Source organism: Lynx canadensis, chromosome B3, assembly GCF_007474595.2.
Source record: "Lynx canadensis isolate LIC74 chromosome B3, mLynCan4.pri.v2, whole genome shotgun sequence".
Lineage (NCBI taxonomy): Eukaryota > Metazoa > Chordata > Mammalia > Carnivora > Felidae > Lynx > Lynx canadensis.
This window is the reverse complement of record NC_044308.2, coordinates 72,225,026-72,242,256: the sequence shown is the minus strand read 5'-3', so window position 1 is coordinate 72,242,256 and position 17,231 is coordinate 72,225,026. Positions and strand designations below refer to the sequence as shown.

General features: G+C 39.6%; 2 protein-coding genes across 2 annotated transcripts; both read left to right on the top strand.

Annotated features, from left to right (window-relative positions):
- The first annotated feature begins 350 nt into the window (after positions 1-350).
- LOC115517204 (olfactory receptor 10G2-like) lies at positions 351-1,388 on the top strand. Its single transcript, XM_030320323.1, has one exon. It carries the CDS (start codon positions 351-353, stop codon positions 1,386-1,388), a length of 1,038 nt encoding a protein of 345 aa, XP_030176183.1.
- Positions 1,389-16,016: 14,628 nt separating this feature from the next.
- LOC115517208 (olfactory receptor 10G3) lies at positions 16,017-16,946 on the top strand. The gene has a single exon (XM_030320327.1). It carries the CDS (start codon positions 16,017-16,019, stop codon positions 16,944-16,946), a length of 930 nt encoding a protein of 309 aa, XP_030176187.1.
- The last annotated feature ends 285 nt before the right edge of the window (positions 16,947-17,231 follow it).

Genomic DNA, 17,231 nt, shown 5'->3' with positions numbered 1-17,231 from the left:
CAAAGATTCTTGTAGATCTACAAGAGACATTTTGAGAAGTCCATTCCAACAATAGGGATGGTAATTACGGAGTAACTGGTCCACATTGCTCCAAAATCCATTTCTCTGTGGTCCCCCTTGGGGTTACAGACCCATCATATTCACTAACACTGTTATTAAGACATAACCTTGTGCCTTGGCTTCCAATACTTGAAATAGTATCTCCCATAGAAGAAGCATGTCAGGACATCTAGAAATCAACCAGCCTCTGAGGGCTTGTCTTGCAGAGCAAACCCAGATGACCGATGGCAAATGCTTTCTACTTTAAAATAAAGAAGTCCTCTGTATCCCCCCTAGACTCTGGTTATGAGATGAAACCATTCTCTCACCACCTCCTGTGGATATTTCCCTTGTCTGACTTCACCACTCATCCCGACATACTACAGAAAGACATGAGAGAGACCAAAAACACATCCCTGGACACCGTCGTGACAGGCTTCATTCTCCTGGGCTTACCTCACCCCCCCAGTCTGAGGACCCTCCTCTTCCTGGTCTTCTTCATCATTTACATCCTGACTCAACTGGGGAACCTGCTCATTCTGCTCACCGTGTGGGCTGACCCAAAGCTCCACACTCGCCCCATGTACATTTTTCTGGGCGTGCTCTCATTCCTGGACATGTGGCTCTCCTCAGTCATTGTCCCTCGGCTAATATTGGATTTTACTCCTGCTAGCAAGGCAATGCCCTTTGGTGGCTGTGTGGCTCAACTATATTTCTTTCACTTCCTGGGCAGTACCCAGTGTTTCCTCTACACCTTGATGGCCTACGACAGGTACCTGGCAATATGCCAGCCCCTGCGCTACCCCGTGCTCATGAATGCGAGGTTATGCACCATCCTCGTGGCTGGGGCTTGGGTGGCCGGCTCCATCCATGGGTCTGTCCAGGCCACCCTGACCTTCCGTCTGCCATACTGTGGGCCCAACCAAGTGGATTATTTTTTCTGTGACATTCCTGCAGTATTGAGACTGGCCTGTGCTGACACGACCGTCAATGAGCTTGTGACCTTTGTGGACATTGGGGTGGTGGCTGCCAGTTGCTTCATGTTAATTCTGCTCTCCTACGCCTGCATAGTCCGCGCCATCCTCAAGATACGCACTGCTGATGGGCGGCGCCGAGCCTTCTCCACCTGCGGCTCCCACCTAACCGTGGTCACAGTCTACTATGTCCCCTGCATTTTCACCTACCTCAGGGCTGGCTCCAAGAGTCCCCTGGATGGGGCAGTGGCTGTGTTTTACACTGTTGTCACTCCATTACTGAACCCCCTCATCTATACCCTGAGGAACCAGGAAGTGAAGTCCACTCTGAAGAGAATAACAGCAGGTGGAAAGGCCACCAGAGAAAACAAGTAACTACAGGCCCAGGGACTTCCTGCCTCACCATTGCTACCACACCTCTCAGCTTCTGCTGCATGTGGCAAACGTTCAAAAATATATGTTGGCTTAAGCTGAACTGGATGTAATTCTACTAAGAAGCTTCTAGTGCTATATTTAACCGCAATAAATTGGCCAGAGCTGTTTTATACTTTTCCGATACACCTCTCAGGAGAAAGCACACTCTACACAAATGTTGAATATGAGGAGTAATGCCCTATCTAGGAGGAGGGGGATTATTCCAGAAAAATTGGGGAATACCAGTATAATGCTACCCTACCACCCTCCATCCATTGCTTCAGTCATAATTTCCCAAGCCTCTAGGCACTTGGATCGCTTTGCTCACATCAGGGAGATGAATCACCTACCAACGTTCACTTCGGAATTTTAAGTGAGAAGAAAATGAACCTCTAATCCTTTAAATCATGGATTTGTTAATGGATTACTTTATCGCAGGAGCCTTACCTCATCCTTATTAATATTTCACTCAATCAGCAATTTTTTTAACATTAAAACAGAGCCAGGAAAGACTTTCAAACTACATCTAAATTGTCCAAAGTATCCAGAGAAAACTCTTGGCCAATTATCATAATGCCAAATAGACAAAGATCTGGAAGTCACCTGGTTAGTGATTCAGTGGACCAATCAGTTAATCATACAATATCCCTCTGACCAGGCCAGGGTGATAGAAATGACCTTGACTTACCCACTGTGACCTGTCATGGTCTTATCTAGAAGAACAAGAAAATATGGAGACAGAGGACTCAGTCGCAATATAAGAGCAAGTGTCAATAGCTCTTTTAGAAAATGAGGGACCACGTAAATGTGTTCTTTCATTTACTCACAGTTTTTTCACTCATTTAGATGTGCGAGGTCATGCTAGTCCAATTTTCTTTTGCAGATATTTTTTATTGTGGTAAAATACACATAACAGTTACCATCTTAATCATTTTAAGTGTATCCTTGTGTGGTATTAAATACATTCATATTGTTGGCAACCATCACCACGATCCATCCCCAGAACTCCTTTCATCTTTTAAAACTTAAAAGATATGCCCATTAAACAATAACCATCCATTGTCCCCTTCCCCCAGCCCTGACAACAACCATTCTACTTTCTGTCTCTATGATTTTGACTCTTCTAAGTACTTTATATAAGTGGAATTATACAATAGCCATCTTATGTTATTGGCTTGTTTCACTTAGCTTAATGTCCCCAAGATTCATTCACGTCATAGCATACTGCAGAATCTCCTTCCTTCTTAAGGCTAACAGTCCACTGTATATATATGCATGTATACACACACACGCACACACACACACACACACATATACATATATATACATATATATGTGTATATATCCCATTTTGTTTATCCATTTATCCATCAATGGACTCTGGGACTGCTTCCATGTTTCGCTATTATGAATAATGCTACTGTGACTATGGGTGTTTAAACATCTCTTCAGCATCCTGCTTTCAGTTCTTTGGGTATATACCCAGAAGGGAAATTACTGGACCATGTGGTAATTCCATTTTTAATTTTTTGAGAAACTGTCATATTGTTTTCCACAGTGGCTATACCATTTTACATTCCCACCAAGAGTGGATGGGAGTTCCCTTTTTTCCACAGCATCAACAACACTGGTTGTTTTCTGGGTTTTTGATAGTAGCCATCCTAATGGGTGTGAGGTGGTACCTCATTGTAGTTTAGGTTTGCATTTCCTGAAAAATGAGTGATGTGGAGCATTCTTTCATGTGCTTGCTAGCCATTTGTATGTCTTCTTTAGAGAAATGTCCATTCAAGTCCTTTGCCCATTTTTAAATAAGGTTGTCCATTTTTGTTGTTGTTGAGTTTTAGGAGTTCTGGATATTAACTGTTTATCAGATATATAATTTGCAGATATATTCTCTCATTCTATGGATTGCCTTTTTATTCTGTTAATAGCATTTTTAATGCACATTTTTAATTTTCATTAAGTCAAATTTGTCTATTTTTTTTTGTTACCTGTGACTTTGGTGTCATATCCAAGAAATCATTGCCAAATCCAATGTTGTGAAGACTTTGTCCTAAGTTTCCTCCTGAGAGTTTTATTGGCTTAGGTCTTATGTTTAAGTCTTTGATCCATTTTGAGTTAATTTATGTATATGGTGTTAGGTAAGGGTCCAACTTCATTTTTTTGTATGTGAATATCCAGTTGTTCCAGCACCACTTGCTGAAAAGACTGTCCTTTTCCCCAGGGAATGGTCTTGACACCCTTGTCAAAAATGACGTGACTATATCTGCAAGGATTTATTTCTGGAATCTTTAAAAAAAAATGTTAGTGTTTTATTTATTTTTGAGAGAGAGAGAAAGAGAGAGAGAGACAGACAGCAAGTGGGGAGGGGAAGAGAGAGAGACACACACAGAATCTGAAGCAGGCTCTAGGCTCTGAGCTGTCAGCACAGAACCTGACACAGGGCTTGAACTTGCAAACCGTGAGATTATGACCTGAGCCCAAGTCAGAGGCTTAACCCACTGAACCACCCAGGTGCGCCTGGAATCCTCATTCTGTTTCATTGGTCCACATGTCTGTCTTAACGCCAGTACCACACTTTTGAATGCTGTAGCTTTGTAGTAAGTTTTAAAATCAGAAAGTGTGAGTCTTCCAGTTTTATTCCTTTTTGTAGGAGTGCTGATAACAGTAATTCCATCTTTTTCATGCTCAATGACCTCTTGGGGCTACATGTTCCAGGCCCCATAGAAGTTAATGTATGCCCTGACCAAAACTCAGGAAGGTTTGTTCTGACCTTTCCTAAAGTGGAAGACTGAAGACTCCACTTCAGGTAACTAGTAGAGATCCTCTTGCACACAGATGATGCCACTTTAGATAACTACGCTGTGATCTCACCACCATGCCTTTCTCCATAAAAGCTGGGAATTAAGGTCTGGACTGGGCAGGGAATCACAGCAGAATGAGGATGGAGAATGGCCACATACCATTGTTGAACTTACAGATCCCTCCCTGTCGGTAAGTTACCCTGAATAAAACTGTAACGGTATTAAGTGGCTTACTTCGTTTTTCAGGTGTTTTTTTTTTTAACGTTTATTTATTTTTGAGAGAGAGGGAAAGAGAGAGAGAGCACGGGGGAGAGGCAAAAAGAGAAGGAGACAGAGACTCTGAAGCAGGCTCCACCCTGTCAGCACAGAGCCCAACATGGGGCTCCAACTCACGATCCGTGACCTGAACCAAAATCAAGAGTTAGGCACTTAACTGGCTGAGCCCCAGTTTTTCTATTTGTGCCAAAAAACAAAAACAAAAACAAAAACAAAAGTCATTGGGATTTTGATAGGGACTGCACTGAGTCAGTAGATCAGTTTGAATAGGACTTTTTTTTGAGTACTGACATTTTAACAATATTATATCTTCCAATCCATGAACGTCAGATGTGTTTCCATTTATTTGTGAAATTAAATTGATTAAGTTTCTGTAAAATTCACCAATTTCTTTAGACAATGTTTTGTAGTTTTCATTGTAAAAAACCTCTCACCTCCTTGGTTAAGTTCTAATTCCTAAACATTTATTCTTTTTGATGCTGTTATAAATGAAATTGTTTTTGTCATTTCCTTTTCATATTGTTCATTGTTCGTGTATAGAAATGTAACTGACTTTTATGTGCTGAGTATATTCTGCTAATTTGCTGAATTCATTTTGAGTATTTCTAACCATTTGTTTATGTGGAATCTTCAGGGTTTTCTATATATAAAATCATATCTGCAAACAGATAATTTTACTTCTTCCTTTCCAGTTTTGATGCCACTGATTTCTTTTTCTAGACTAATTATCCTGGCTAGAACTTCAAGTACTTTGTTGAATAAAAGTAGTGAAAACAGAGGCACCTAGGAGGCTCAGTCAGTGCCTGACTTCAGCTCAGGTCAGGTTAAGCGCCTGAATTTGGTCTCACAATTTGGGAGTTCTAGCCCTGCATCAGGTTCTGTGCTGACAGCTCAGAACCTGGACCCTGCTTTGGATTCTGTGTGTGTGTGTGTCTCTCTCTCTCAAAAGTAAATAAACATTAAAAAAAAATTTTTTTAGTAGTGAAAACAGGAACCCTTGCCTTGTTTCTGACCTTAGAGGAAATGTTTTCAGCTTTTTACCATTGAGTATGTTTGCTGTGGATTTTTGATATATGGCTTTTATTGTTTTTTTTTTCTATTCCCAGTTTGCTAAGTGTTTTTCATCAAGAAAAAGTGTTGAATTTTGTCAAATGCTTTTTCAGCATCTATTGAGATGATCGTGTCCTTTTTTTTCTTTCATTTTCTTGATGTGGCATAATACATTGATCAATTTTCATATGTTGAATCATTCTTGCATTCCAGGAATAAATTCTATTTGGTCATGGTGTATAATCGGTTTTTTTTTTTAATTTACATTAAATTTACATGTGGGTCCATTTCTGGGTTCTCTATTCTGTTCCATTGATCTGAGTGTCTGTTTTTGTGCCAGTACCATACTGTCTTAATGATTATAGCTTTGTAAGACAGCTTGAAGTCCGGGATTGTGATGCCTCCTGCTTTAGTTTTCCTTTTCAAGATTGCTTTGGCTACTCAGGGTCTTTTCTGTTTCCATAGAAGTTTTAGGATTGTTTGCTCAAGCTCTGAAGAATTCTGGTGTTATTTTGATAGGGATTGCATTGAATATATAGATTGCTTTGGGTAGTATTGACATTTTAACAATATTTGTTCTTCCTATCCAGAAGCATGGAGTATTTTTCCATTTTTTTGTGTCTTCAATTTCTTTCATAAGCTTTCTATAGTTTTGAGTGTATAGATTTTTCCCCTCTTTGGTTACATTTATTCCTAGGTAGTTTATGGGTTTTGGTGCAATTGTAAATGGGATAGATTCCTTGATTTCTCTTTCTGTTGCTTCATTGTTGGTGTATAGGAATGCAGCGGATTTCTGTGCATTGATTTTATATCCTGCAACTTTGCTGAATCCATGGATCAGTTCTAGTAGTTTTTTGGTGGAATCTTTAGGGTTTCCCATATAGGGTATCATGTCATCTGCGAAGAGTGAAAGTTTGACCTCCTCCTGGCCGATTTAGATGCCTTTTATTTCTTTGTGTTGTCTGATTGCAGAGGCTAAGACTTCCAATACTATGTTGAATAACAGTGGCAAGAGTGGACATTCCTGTCTTGTTCCTGACCTTGGGGGGAAAGCTCTCAGTTTTTCCCCATTGAGGATGATATTAGCATTGGGTCTTTCATATATGGCTTCTATGATCTCAAGCTATGATCCTTCTACCCCTATTTTCTTGAGGGTTTTTATCAAGAAAGGATGCTGTATTTTGTCAAATGCTTTCTCTGCATCTATTGAGAGGATCATATGATTCCTGTCCTTTCTTTTATTGATATGATGAATCACATTGATTGTTTTGCGGATATGGAACTGGCCCTGCATCCCAGGTATAAATCCCACTTGGTCATGGTGAATTACTTTTTTAATGTGTTGTTGGAGCCGGTTGGCTAATATTTTATTCAGGATTTTTGCATCCATGTTCTTCAGGGAAATTGGTCTATAGTTCTCCTTTTTAGTGGGGTCTTTGTCTGGTTTTGGAATCAAGGTAATGCTGGCTTCATAGAAAGAGTTTGGAAGTTTTCCTTCCATTTCTATTTTTTGGAAGAGCTTCAACAGAATAGGTGTTAACTCTTCCTTAAATGTTTGGTAGAATTCCCCTGGAAAGCCATCTGGCCCTGGACTCTTGTTTTTTGGCAGATTTTTTATTTACTAAGTCGATTTCTTTACTGGTTATGGGTCTGTTCAAATTTTCTATTTCTCATACAGTGAGTTAGTGTTTCCTCCTCTTCAATTTTTTGGAAAAGTTTGAGAAGGATTGGTATTAGTTCTTCTTTAAAATGTTTGGTAGAATTTACCAGTGAAGCCATCTGGTCCAGGGCTTTTCTTTGTTGGGAGATTTTTTTCATTACTTATTTAATTTTTATATTAGTTATGGGTCTTTTCAGATTCTCTATTCTTCACAAGTTAGTCTTAGCAAGTTTTGTATTCTAGGAATTTGTTCATTTTATCTAGGTTCTCCTAGGTTATCCAATTTTTTGGTATACAATTATTCATAGTACTCCCTTATAATCTGTTTTATTTCTGTAGAAGTAATAATAATGTCCCCACTTTCTTTACTGACTTTATAATTTGAGTCTTTTCTCTTTGTTTTAGTGCATCTAGATAAAGTTTGTCCATTTCTTTTATCTTTTCTTTGGTTTCATTGACATTCTCTATTGTTTTTCTAGTCTCCTTTTCATTCATCTGTGTTCTAATCTTTTATTATTCCTTTCCTTCTGCTAGCTCTGGGTTTAGTATGTTCTTCTTTTTCTAGATCCTTTAGTTTTAAAAGTACGTTGTTGATTGAGATCTTTCTGCTTTTGTTTTGGTTCTGCTTGTTTGTTTAAGTAAATTCTATACCCAATGTGGGGCTCCAGCTTGCAACCCTGGGATCAAGAGTTGCATGCTTCTGGTGCCTGGTGACTCAATCAGTTAAGCCCCCAACTCTTGATTTCAGCTCAGGTCATGATCTCATGGTTCATGAGATTGAGCCCTGCATCAAGCTCTGTGCTAGCCTAAGATATTCTCTCTCTCTCTCTCTCTCTCTCTCTCTCTCTCTCTCTTTCTCTCTCCCCCTTCCCTGCTCACTCGGTCTCTCTCTCTCTCTCTCTCTCTCTCTCAAAATAAATAAATAAACACTAAAAAAAAAAAGAGTTCCATGCTCTACCAACTGAGCTAGCTATCAGTGCCCAGGGATTCTTTTTGTTTTTTAAAGTAAGCACTTATAGCTCTAAGTTTCCCCTTAGCACTACTTTCACTGTGTCCAAAAAGCTTTGGTATGTCATATTGTTTTCATCTTTAAATATTTTCTAAGTTCCTTTGCAATTTCTTCTTTTGTCCATTGGTTGTTTAAAAGTATATTATTTGGGAATGCCTGGCTGGCTCAGTTAGTAGAGCATGTGACTCCTGGTCAGGGTCATTAATTCAAACCACATATGGGGTGTAAAGCTTACTTTAAAAAAAAATTGTGTTGGGGCTCAGCCAGTTAGGTGTCTGACTTTGGCTCAGGTCATTATCTCACAGTTTGTGATTTTGAGCTCTGCATCGGGCTCCCTGCTGTCAGTGCAGATCCCACTTCAGATCTTCTGTCCCCCCTCTCACTCTGTGCCTCCCCTGCTCATGTTCGCTCTCTCTCTCAAAAATAAACATTTTTTTAAAAGTGTGTTTAATTTCAACAATATTATGGATTTTCCAGTTTTCCTTTTATTAACTTCTAACAATCTCATTATAGTCAGAGAACATATTTTGTAGCATGTCTATTTTTTTAAATACATTGAGACTTAATCTGTGGCCTAATATGTGGTCTATCCTGAAAAATGTCCCATGTGCACTTAAGAATGTGTATTCTGTTTTTGGGTAGAATATTCTGTATATCTCTGTTAGGTCTAGTTGGCTTATTGTTGTTTAAGTCCTTTATTTCCTTATCTTTTGTTGTTCTATCCATTGTGGGTGGTATATTGAAGTCTCCAACTATTATTGTAGATCTATCTATCTCTCCTTTCAATCCATCAGGTTTTGCTTCATATATTTCGATCTGTCATTAGCTGTATAAACACTAATCATTGTTATATCTTCTTGTTGTATTGAATCTTTTACCATGTAATGTCCTTCTATGTCTCATGTAACTTTTTTGTATTTAATCTGTTTGGTCTGGTGTTAGTATAGTTACTCCTGTTCTCTTTTGGCTAGTATTTGCATGGAATATCTTTTTCTGTCCTTTCACTTTCAGCCTGTTTGTGTCTTTGGATCTCAAGTGAGTCTCTTACAAGCACATATAATTGGATCATGTGTTTTTTATCTGTTCTGCCAGTCTGTCCTTGATTGGGAAATTTAACCATTTGCGTTTAAAGTAATTACTGATAAGGAAGGACTTCTGTCATTGAAATTTATGTGAAATTCAAATGTCAGTGTCCACAAATGAAGTTTTATGTAATACAGCCATGCCCATTTTATGTGTATCGTTTATGGCCACTTCTATGTACAATGGCAGACTTGAATAGTTACAACAGAGACTGTATGGTCCTCACGGCCAAAAATATGATCTGGCTTTTCCGGAAAAAGTTCACCAACCTCTACTCTAGACATTTCAATTCCAAGGCAACTTAGGAGCTATAGAGATCACCACAAAAGCCTGCAGGCAGGTGAAACATATCACATTTAAGGTATTCTCTGAAGACCTAGACCATCTCTAGACATTTGAGGGGGAAAAAAACGGAAAGGGGGCTTCAGAGAATTCCAAAGATCAGACTAGCAGAAAATAAGTAAGACCAATCTCAAAGTATTCAAAAACACAGAACCAAGAAATATTAATAAAAATCATTGCTCAGTGAACATCACTTATGGTATTATTTATGACAGCTAGATGACAGATTGGATGACTTTCCATGTTCCTCTACCCTGAGAGTCTGTTTCTCCTACACTATCAGATCTATGTTAGCACCTTAGTAATTCTAACATATGACTTTCATAAAGTGTGAATGTGCCAATAAGAAGATATCATTGACCAGTAACAACCACACTAGCTTTTTTTTTTCTCTCCAAATTTCTTTTTTTTGGAAGAGTAAAGAAATCACAGACATAAAATCAACAACAAGCCTTATTAAGCCCCACAGATTTTGTCCCTGCTGATGTTACAAAATTGGGAAAAGCTGGAAACTAAGGGGGTATCCCAGGAAACAAACCAAGATACTGGTCTTGGCTTATCACAGGGATCCCATTACAATAGTCCCCAAGCTGCAAGTCTCACACACTGTAATTGACTCTAGAGAAAATAAAAGAAGTAACAGAACACAAGAGAGACCAACCTTAGCAATTACCTTCAGTGGGGGCCAAAACTCTTCCCCCAGTTAATAAGGCAACTGGAAGAGGACGTCTACAAATAAACAAGCAAATAAATCAGGTTTCAGTAATTTGGTCCTTCACTTTGTTCCAACCAGAACTGACTATTCAGGTCTTCTGTCATGAGCCCTTCACAACAAAATCTGCTGACCCTGTGGGATCCAAAGCCACTGAAATCTCTCTAGGAACAGATTTATATACCTTATCTCAGATTGAAAAAGGAGTTTCTGTGGATACTGGCACCACCAGATGAAGCACCTGCCCCCAAGTAGCACCTGCCATTGTTCTATCCCATTTTCCAGAATTAAACATCACTTACAAGATCACTGGTGCAAAGAAGTTCTTAAAAGAGAGGAAGATATTCGCAAATATAGATGAACACAGAGTAAGTTTCAGATATATATAAATGTTGAGTCCAAACACCGTGCAGAGGATTTCTCCACACTCAGTCACTTCATCTCTCCATGTCTTCCCTTGTCTAATCATTCAATATATGTTTGTTTATGCTCTCACAGAAAGACTATGCAGCTACCATTTAGCTACTTTATATCAAGATAACACTATTTCCACAAGACTTGTATTGGCTACAATTCATCCAAAGCTACCTTTCTTAAGAGGTTCATTCACTGCCTGGATTGCATACCAACCAGAGAAGGTAAGAGTATCTTAGAGTTCTGTGGTGGTTCCATCTCTGCACCTTGCTGTTTGTTCCTTATCAGATCCCTCCCCCCACCCTTAAGGCAGTTTCTTTGCCCAAAATGTGAAGGATGGATATGAATAAAATTGTAATCTGATTTCTATGTTAGTGAGTATGTTACATGCTTCAAACTCATTACTCTAATAAGGGTTTTATGTTAATGGAAATGTTTTTGGGTTTTGGGTTTTTTAATATTTATTTTGAGAGAGAGAGAGAGAGAGAGAGATGAGCAGGGGAGGGGAAGAGAGAAGGAGAGAGAGAATCCTAGGCAGGCTCCACATTCTCAGTGCAGAGCCAGACATGGGGCTTGATCTCATGAACCATGAGATCATGACCTTAGCTGAAATCAAAAGTTGGATGCTTAACCAACTGAGCCAGGTGCTAAGCATTAATAGAAATGCTTTATCTCCTTTCTCAGACTTAGTAATTCAAAATTTTCTCATGTCATTATATGTGTTCATTCCAATGTTATTCCTCTAAATAATTTTACAATTTATATGTCTTATTGTAAAATTCAGAAAATGGCAGCAGATCATCTAAATTTTCTAAATATTTGAGATGCTTTTTACAAATTAAAAGAAAGTCTAATCTGATTTAGTTGTATTAAAAAACTTTTTTAAATACGTATTTATTTCATGGCCATTTGAGAGATAGGTGACTGGAGTTAGGTATGTATTTGGGACCAGAATTAAGCAAAAGTCATCTGCTGAAATGGGGTCAAGACTGTGCCCTTTATCTCCTTAGAAAAGATACCTGATCCCATGGGCAAATCAGTCACTAGCAAATTTTTAATGATCAAATTTATAGATGTATACTCATTTTGTGATCCACTAATGATTCCCATATCTTTCTTATAACATGCATGTACTAAATAACTTTTCATATTTGATATCATATCACAATTCAAAAACATACTGTATCAGGGCTCCCGGGTAGCTCAGTCAGTTAAGCATCCCACTCAGACTCAGGTCATGATCTCACAGTTCATGAGTTTGAGGTCTGCATCAGGCTATGTGCTGACAGATTCTCTGTCTCCCTCTCTGTCTGCCCCTCCCCTGCTTCCTCTCTCTCTTTCTCTCTCTCTCAAAAATAAATAAATAAACATAAAAGAAAAGCATCCTGCATCAATACCTTCACAGTCGAAATCTCTGTAAAATGAAAATACTGCTAAGCCCCCAGGCAATGATCTACTTCCCAAAGACATACTCAGTGCACTAGAATCCCAGACAGAAAGGAGATGGTCCACTTCACAGATTCATAGTAAGAAATATTAACTCTTGTTTAACTTTAAAACTTGCACTTAATTCTACATCTAGGTTTAGAAATGGAGCAGCAGCTCCCATTTAGAGTCTTTGACAGAATAAACCATCAAACTCTTAAAATTGTTACTCAGATCACAGACAAAGCTATGGCCTCAGGACACCAGGATTAACATTGCCAGTGAATTTTGAAAACTTCTAATGATTTAAAATCCTGAAATCAGCCAAAATAATTTAGTAAATCATATTATTTGTAGGAAAAAAAATGTTAAGTAAAATGTAGAAAGAATACTGAACTGGAGGGGCGCCTGGGTGGCTCAGTCAGTTGAGCATTCAACTTCAGCTCAGGTCATGATCTCGCAGTTTATGAGTTTGAGCCCCACGTCGGGCTCTGTGCTGATAGCTCAGAGCCTGGAGCCTGCTTCAGATTCTGTGTCTCCCTCTCTCTCTGCTCCTCCCTGCTCATGCTTGCTTGCTCTCTCTCTCTCTCTCTCTCTCTCTCTCTCTCTCAAAAATAAACATTAAATTTTTTAAAGGAATACTGACCTTAAAACCATAAAATCTAGTTGGGGTCCTTACTCTTGCACCATACAGCTATAGGACTCCTCTGTCATTTATCTCCTCTGAGGATCATGACAGCACTACACAGATGTAAAATACCACTGTTCTGTGAGTTCATATCACCCTAGTCCATGGAGGTTTCATCCGTGTCATGTTCCTTTCTCCTTGTGCCATGTTCCTCTCTCCTTCCCTGCAGTTTTATTATTGAAATGATTAAATGTGTCTCAGAGCCACATCTGGGATATTAATGAATCAGAGCAAGCACAAGTGTGTTCATCCAGTAAACACCAAGCTTCATTCTTGGAGACCTATGATAATGGCAGTACCACAAGGAAGACGGTCGTAACAGATCTGAGGCAAAAAGGAAGTTGTCCCATTTATTATCTTTATAGCTAAATGAGGGAAAACTTGTTAAAGAAATGGAGGAAATTTTCATTGCAACTGGAATGAGAGCACACCTAATAAGGACAGTATTACAAATAAGACTACATCCCATCCCCTCATCGCTCCCATTAAGATGGGTCTAGGCACCTGGCTGGCTCAGTCAGTAGAGCATGCAACTCTTCATCTTGGCATCATGAGTTCAAGCCCCACATTGGGCATAGATCTTGCTTTAAAAAAATTAGGGAAAGAAAAAAAATGGACCTAAAATCTAAGGGCAAGATAATGAAATACTATTCTCTCTGATTGAAAACAAGAATCAGCATACGCTGTGTGGACTGGAATTCCCTATTTACAGCAAATTTCCCCAAAGAAATAACAGTTCCTAGAGAGTAACTCAAAGAACCGAGAACATTCCCTAATGCAAACAGGAAAACAGTATGGAAAACAAAAGAGAAAAAATGACTAGGGAAATTAAATTTAGGAAGAAAATTAATAAAGTAAAACTTTATCAATGTACCCCCACTACTTCCTGAAAAAAAAATATTGTATCTGAAGGCAAGATTAAAGAATACTTCTAGATAAACGTACTGTGTAACCCACCAGGTATAACTCATTGAGTTATACCTATCACAGCCTCAATTAAGTGTGCCCCATCATAGTCTCTTTGCTCTGATTCAAAACTTAGAAATATGCATCCAATTCCTAATCTGATTTCCCGAGATCTTAATATTAGTCAGTGGTTGCCCTGGGTAGTAAACACACTATTTCAGTCATGGGAATGAGATCTCCCACTGTAAATTAACAAATTGGCTGTTTGGTTTACAAGTCATTCTCTCAGGTATTGAATAGCATGAATTGGTTTCCCAGTGTTGATTCCTCTAAGGAGACCTGACCAAATCAGGCTTCTAAATCTGCAGAGTTTAACATCAGATTTCTGTGACCCCGGGGAACTATAGCATCCTACAACAAGCACCAGAGAAACTACCTGAACTCATTCAGGCCAGGGCTGCTGGGGGGCTGTTATGAATTTCTCAAGGAAACTTGTAACCCTCTGCAGTTCCTGAAACTGGGAAATGGAAGGAATGGGCCTGGTTTTGTAACCCTGACTTCCAGAAGAGCTCTGTAGTCAACTTTTGAAGTTCAGCCATCACTGTTTTTAAATATTTTTTTTGAAAAATCACAACTGCTGTTCCATTCACTTGCAAAAAAAAAAAAAAAAACAATATGACAGGGGTAGAATGATTTACTGGTGCCTTTTTAAAATTCTATAAGAGATGGTAAAATAATGAGGGCTAAGCTTTGACAGGGCATGGATATAGCAGTTTTAAAATTAAGTGTTTTTTTTTTAAGTTAAGTGTTTAATGTAAGGGTTGAGTATAACCACCCACGCTTGGTCACTATGTGTCAGAATTGGGTCCAGAGTTTCGTTCCCCATCCTCATAACCTCAATAAGGAAATGAGAACCCAACAGAGCTGTGAAACTTTTCTCGGAGCCAAGAAGCAAGCTGATGACCCAGATTCATTACAATATTAGCATTTAGGGTTTCCAGCCAGCAGCAGGACCATCTGTCCATAATGTCTTTCTCAAAGGTTGTCACTTCCCTGCTCTTCACATTCATTTGAGCCAAAGCACAAGAGTGAAGCTGGAGGGAATTATTAATCAGAGAGTTCCTGACTTCTCTGTTAATCTCACTCTCTTCCTTCTGAGTGGATGTGAATCATTCCAGAGCAAAATCAATGAATCAATCCATTTCAATTTCTTGGACATCCCACCTCAACCCATAAGCTTAGATATTAGCGAATTGTACAACTGGTGAGTTTTAAAAGCTCATTAATCAACCTTTTTCTTTAGGTGGGAAATGCCAGTCAAGAGGTTGGACCAAAAACTTAAAATAACTCTTCCACACTGAAAGCCATTTGCCCTGCTCTTCTCTCATCCTCTCCAGTCATCCTTGCTTTTTCTCTCATCTCTGATGTCTCACTACAGACATCCCTCTTTGCTTCCTTTTCTCTTCTCTTTCTTTACTGTGTCGCAAGGCCACACTATTATATACAAAGAAACAAAATACATAGCAGCAAGTACCAACTGTAACTTTATTTACATGCTCACAGCCTCATGGACTTCCTTTCATTGTAAAGAACTTGGAAAGTAGATTCACACAGCATCAAGATATGTCACATACAACTAGCCATTTAATCACAATTGTGTTCCGTTCTCTCTACTACAAATGGGTACAAAGAATTTTCTCATTCCCTTTCTGCATACTCCCCACTCTATGTATAAGTTTATGTACTGGCACGATAAGAATGAGTCAGTGGATTCTGGAGGTTAAAGTGGCAGAGCATCTAACAAAACAAGTGTCTTTTCCCACACATGTTGCTTCCAGTAAACCCTTAATCTTTGGCAAAAGTGTTCCAGGTACAAACTCCTAGGAGCAAGCTTTTTCTGTAAAAGCCCAGAGAATAAATATTTTAGGCTTTTCAGAACAAATGCAACTACTTAACTCTGCCATCATAGCACCAAAGCAGCTACAGACAACACATAAGTAAATGAGCATGGCTGTGTTCCAATAAAACTGTATTTACTAAATAGGCCATCTCCTGCCATAAAGCATACTTCTCCCTATCTGTCACCTCCCCCACATAAAGAAACTTCTCCATCATTGTCCTTCATTTTTTTACAAGCTCTTTCTCTAGTTTTTCCTCACTTCCTTCTCACTTCCATGCTAACTCTTCTCTTGTCCATTCTCTAGGTAAGATCTCCAGAGGATGGAAAGAGTCAACAGCACATCGTTGACTGAGTTCATTCTCACAGGAATTCCCTACCCACTCAGACTAAGGACATTTCTGTTTGTGTTCTTTTTGCTAATCTACATCCTGACTCAGCTGGGAAACCTGCTCATTCTAGTCACTGTCTGGGTAGACCCGCAGCTCCATGCCCGTCCCATGTACATCTTTCTTGGTGTTCTCTCCGTCATTGACATGGGTATCTCTACCATCATTGTCCCCCGCCTCATGATGAACTTCACTCTCGGCATCAAACCCATCCCCTTTGGCGGCTGTGTTGCTCAACTCTATTTCTATCACTTTTTGGGCAGCACCCAGTGCTTCCTCTATACCTTGATGGCCTACGATAGGTACCTGGCAATATGCCAGCCCCTGCGCTACCATATTCTCATGAATGCTAAGTTGAGTACCTTGCTTGTGACTGGAGCTTGGGTGGCAGGATCCATCCATGGGGCCCTCCAGGCTATCCTAACCTTCCGTCTGCCCTACTGTGGGCCAAACCAGGTAGATTACTTCTTCTGTGACATTCCTGCAGTTTTGAGGCTAGCCTGTACTGATACAACAGTCAACGAGCAGGTGACCTTTGTGGACATTGGGGTGGTGGTTGCCACTTGTTTCTCCCTGATCCTCCTCTCCTATGTACAGATCACTCAGGCCATCCTGAGAATCCGCACAACTGATGGGCGGCGCCGAGCCTTTTCAACCTGTGGGGCCCATGTAACCGTGGTAACCGTGTACTATGTGCCCTGTGCCTTCATCTACCTGAGGCCTGAAACCAACAGCCCCCTGGATGGGGCAGCTGCCTTATTTCCCACAGCTATCACTCCTTTCCTCAACCCCCTCATCTACACTCTGCGGAACCAAGAGGTAAAGCTGGCCCTGAAGAGAATGATAGGAGGCCCTGGGACTTAGAGTGAGGTTTGAAAGTGTCTGTCCCCCACTGGTGAAACCTTCACAGTTTATCCTAATGCTTACATTTCAGTGAAGTTTTCTTTATTATTATTTTTCTCTTTTATGTAGCCATATAATATCAATACAATAAGAGCAAACACAGTTTTAAGTAAAATACCACTTTCTAGCAGTTCCTTGGTATCCCCTTCAGACAAACAACCTCAGCTACTCCAACGGTAGAAAGTGAGACTAAAGTCACTCAAAAGCTGGCATGCTTCCACATCCAGAGAACTGACAGAACAAAAG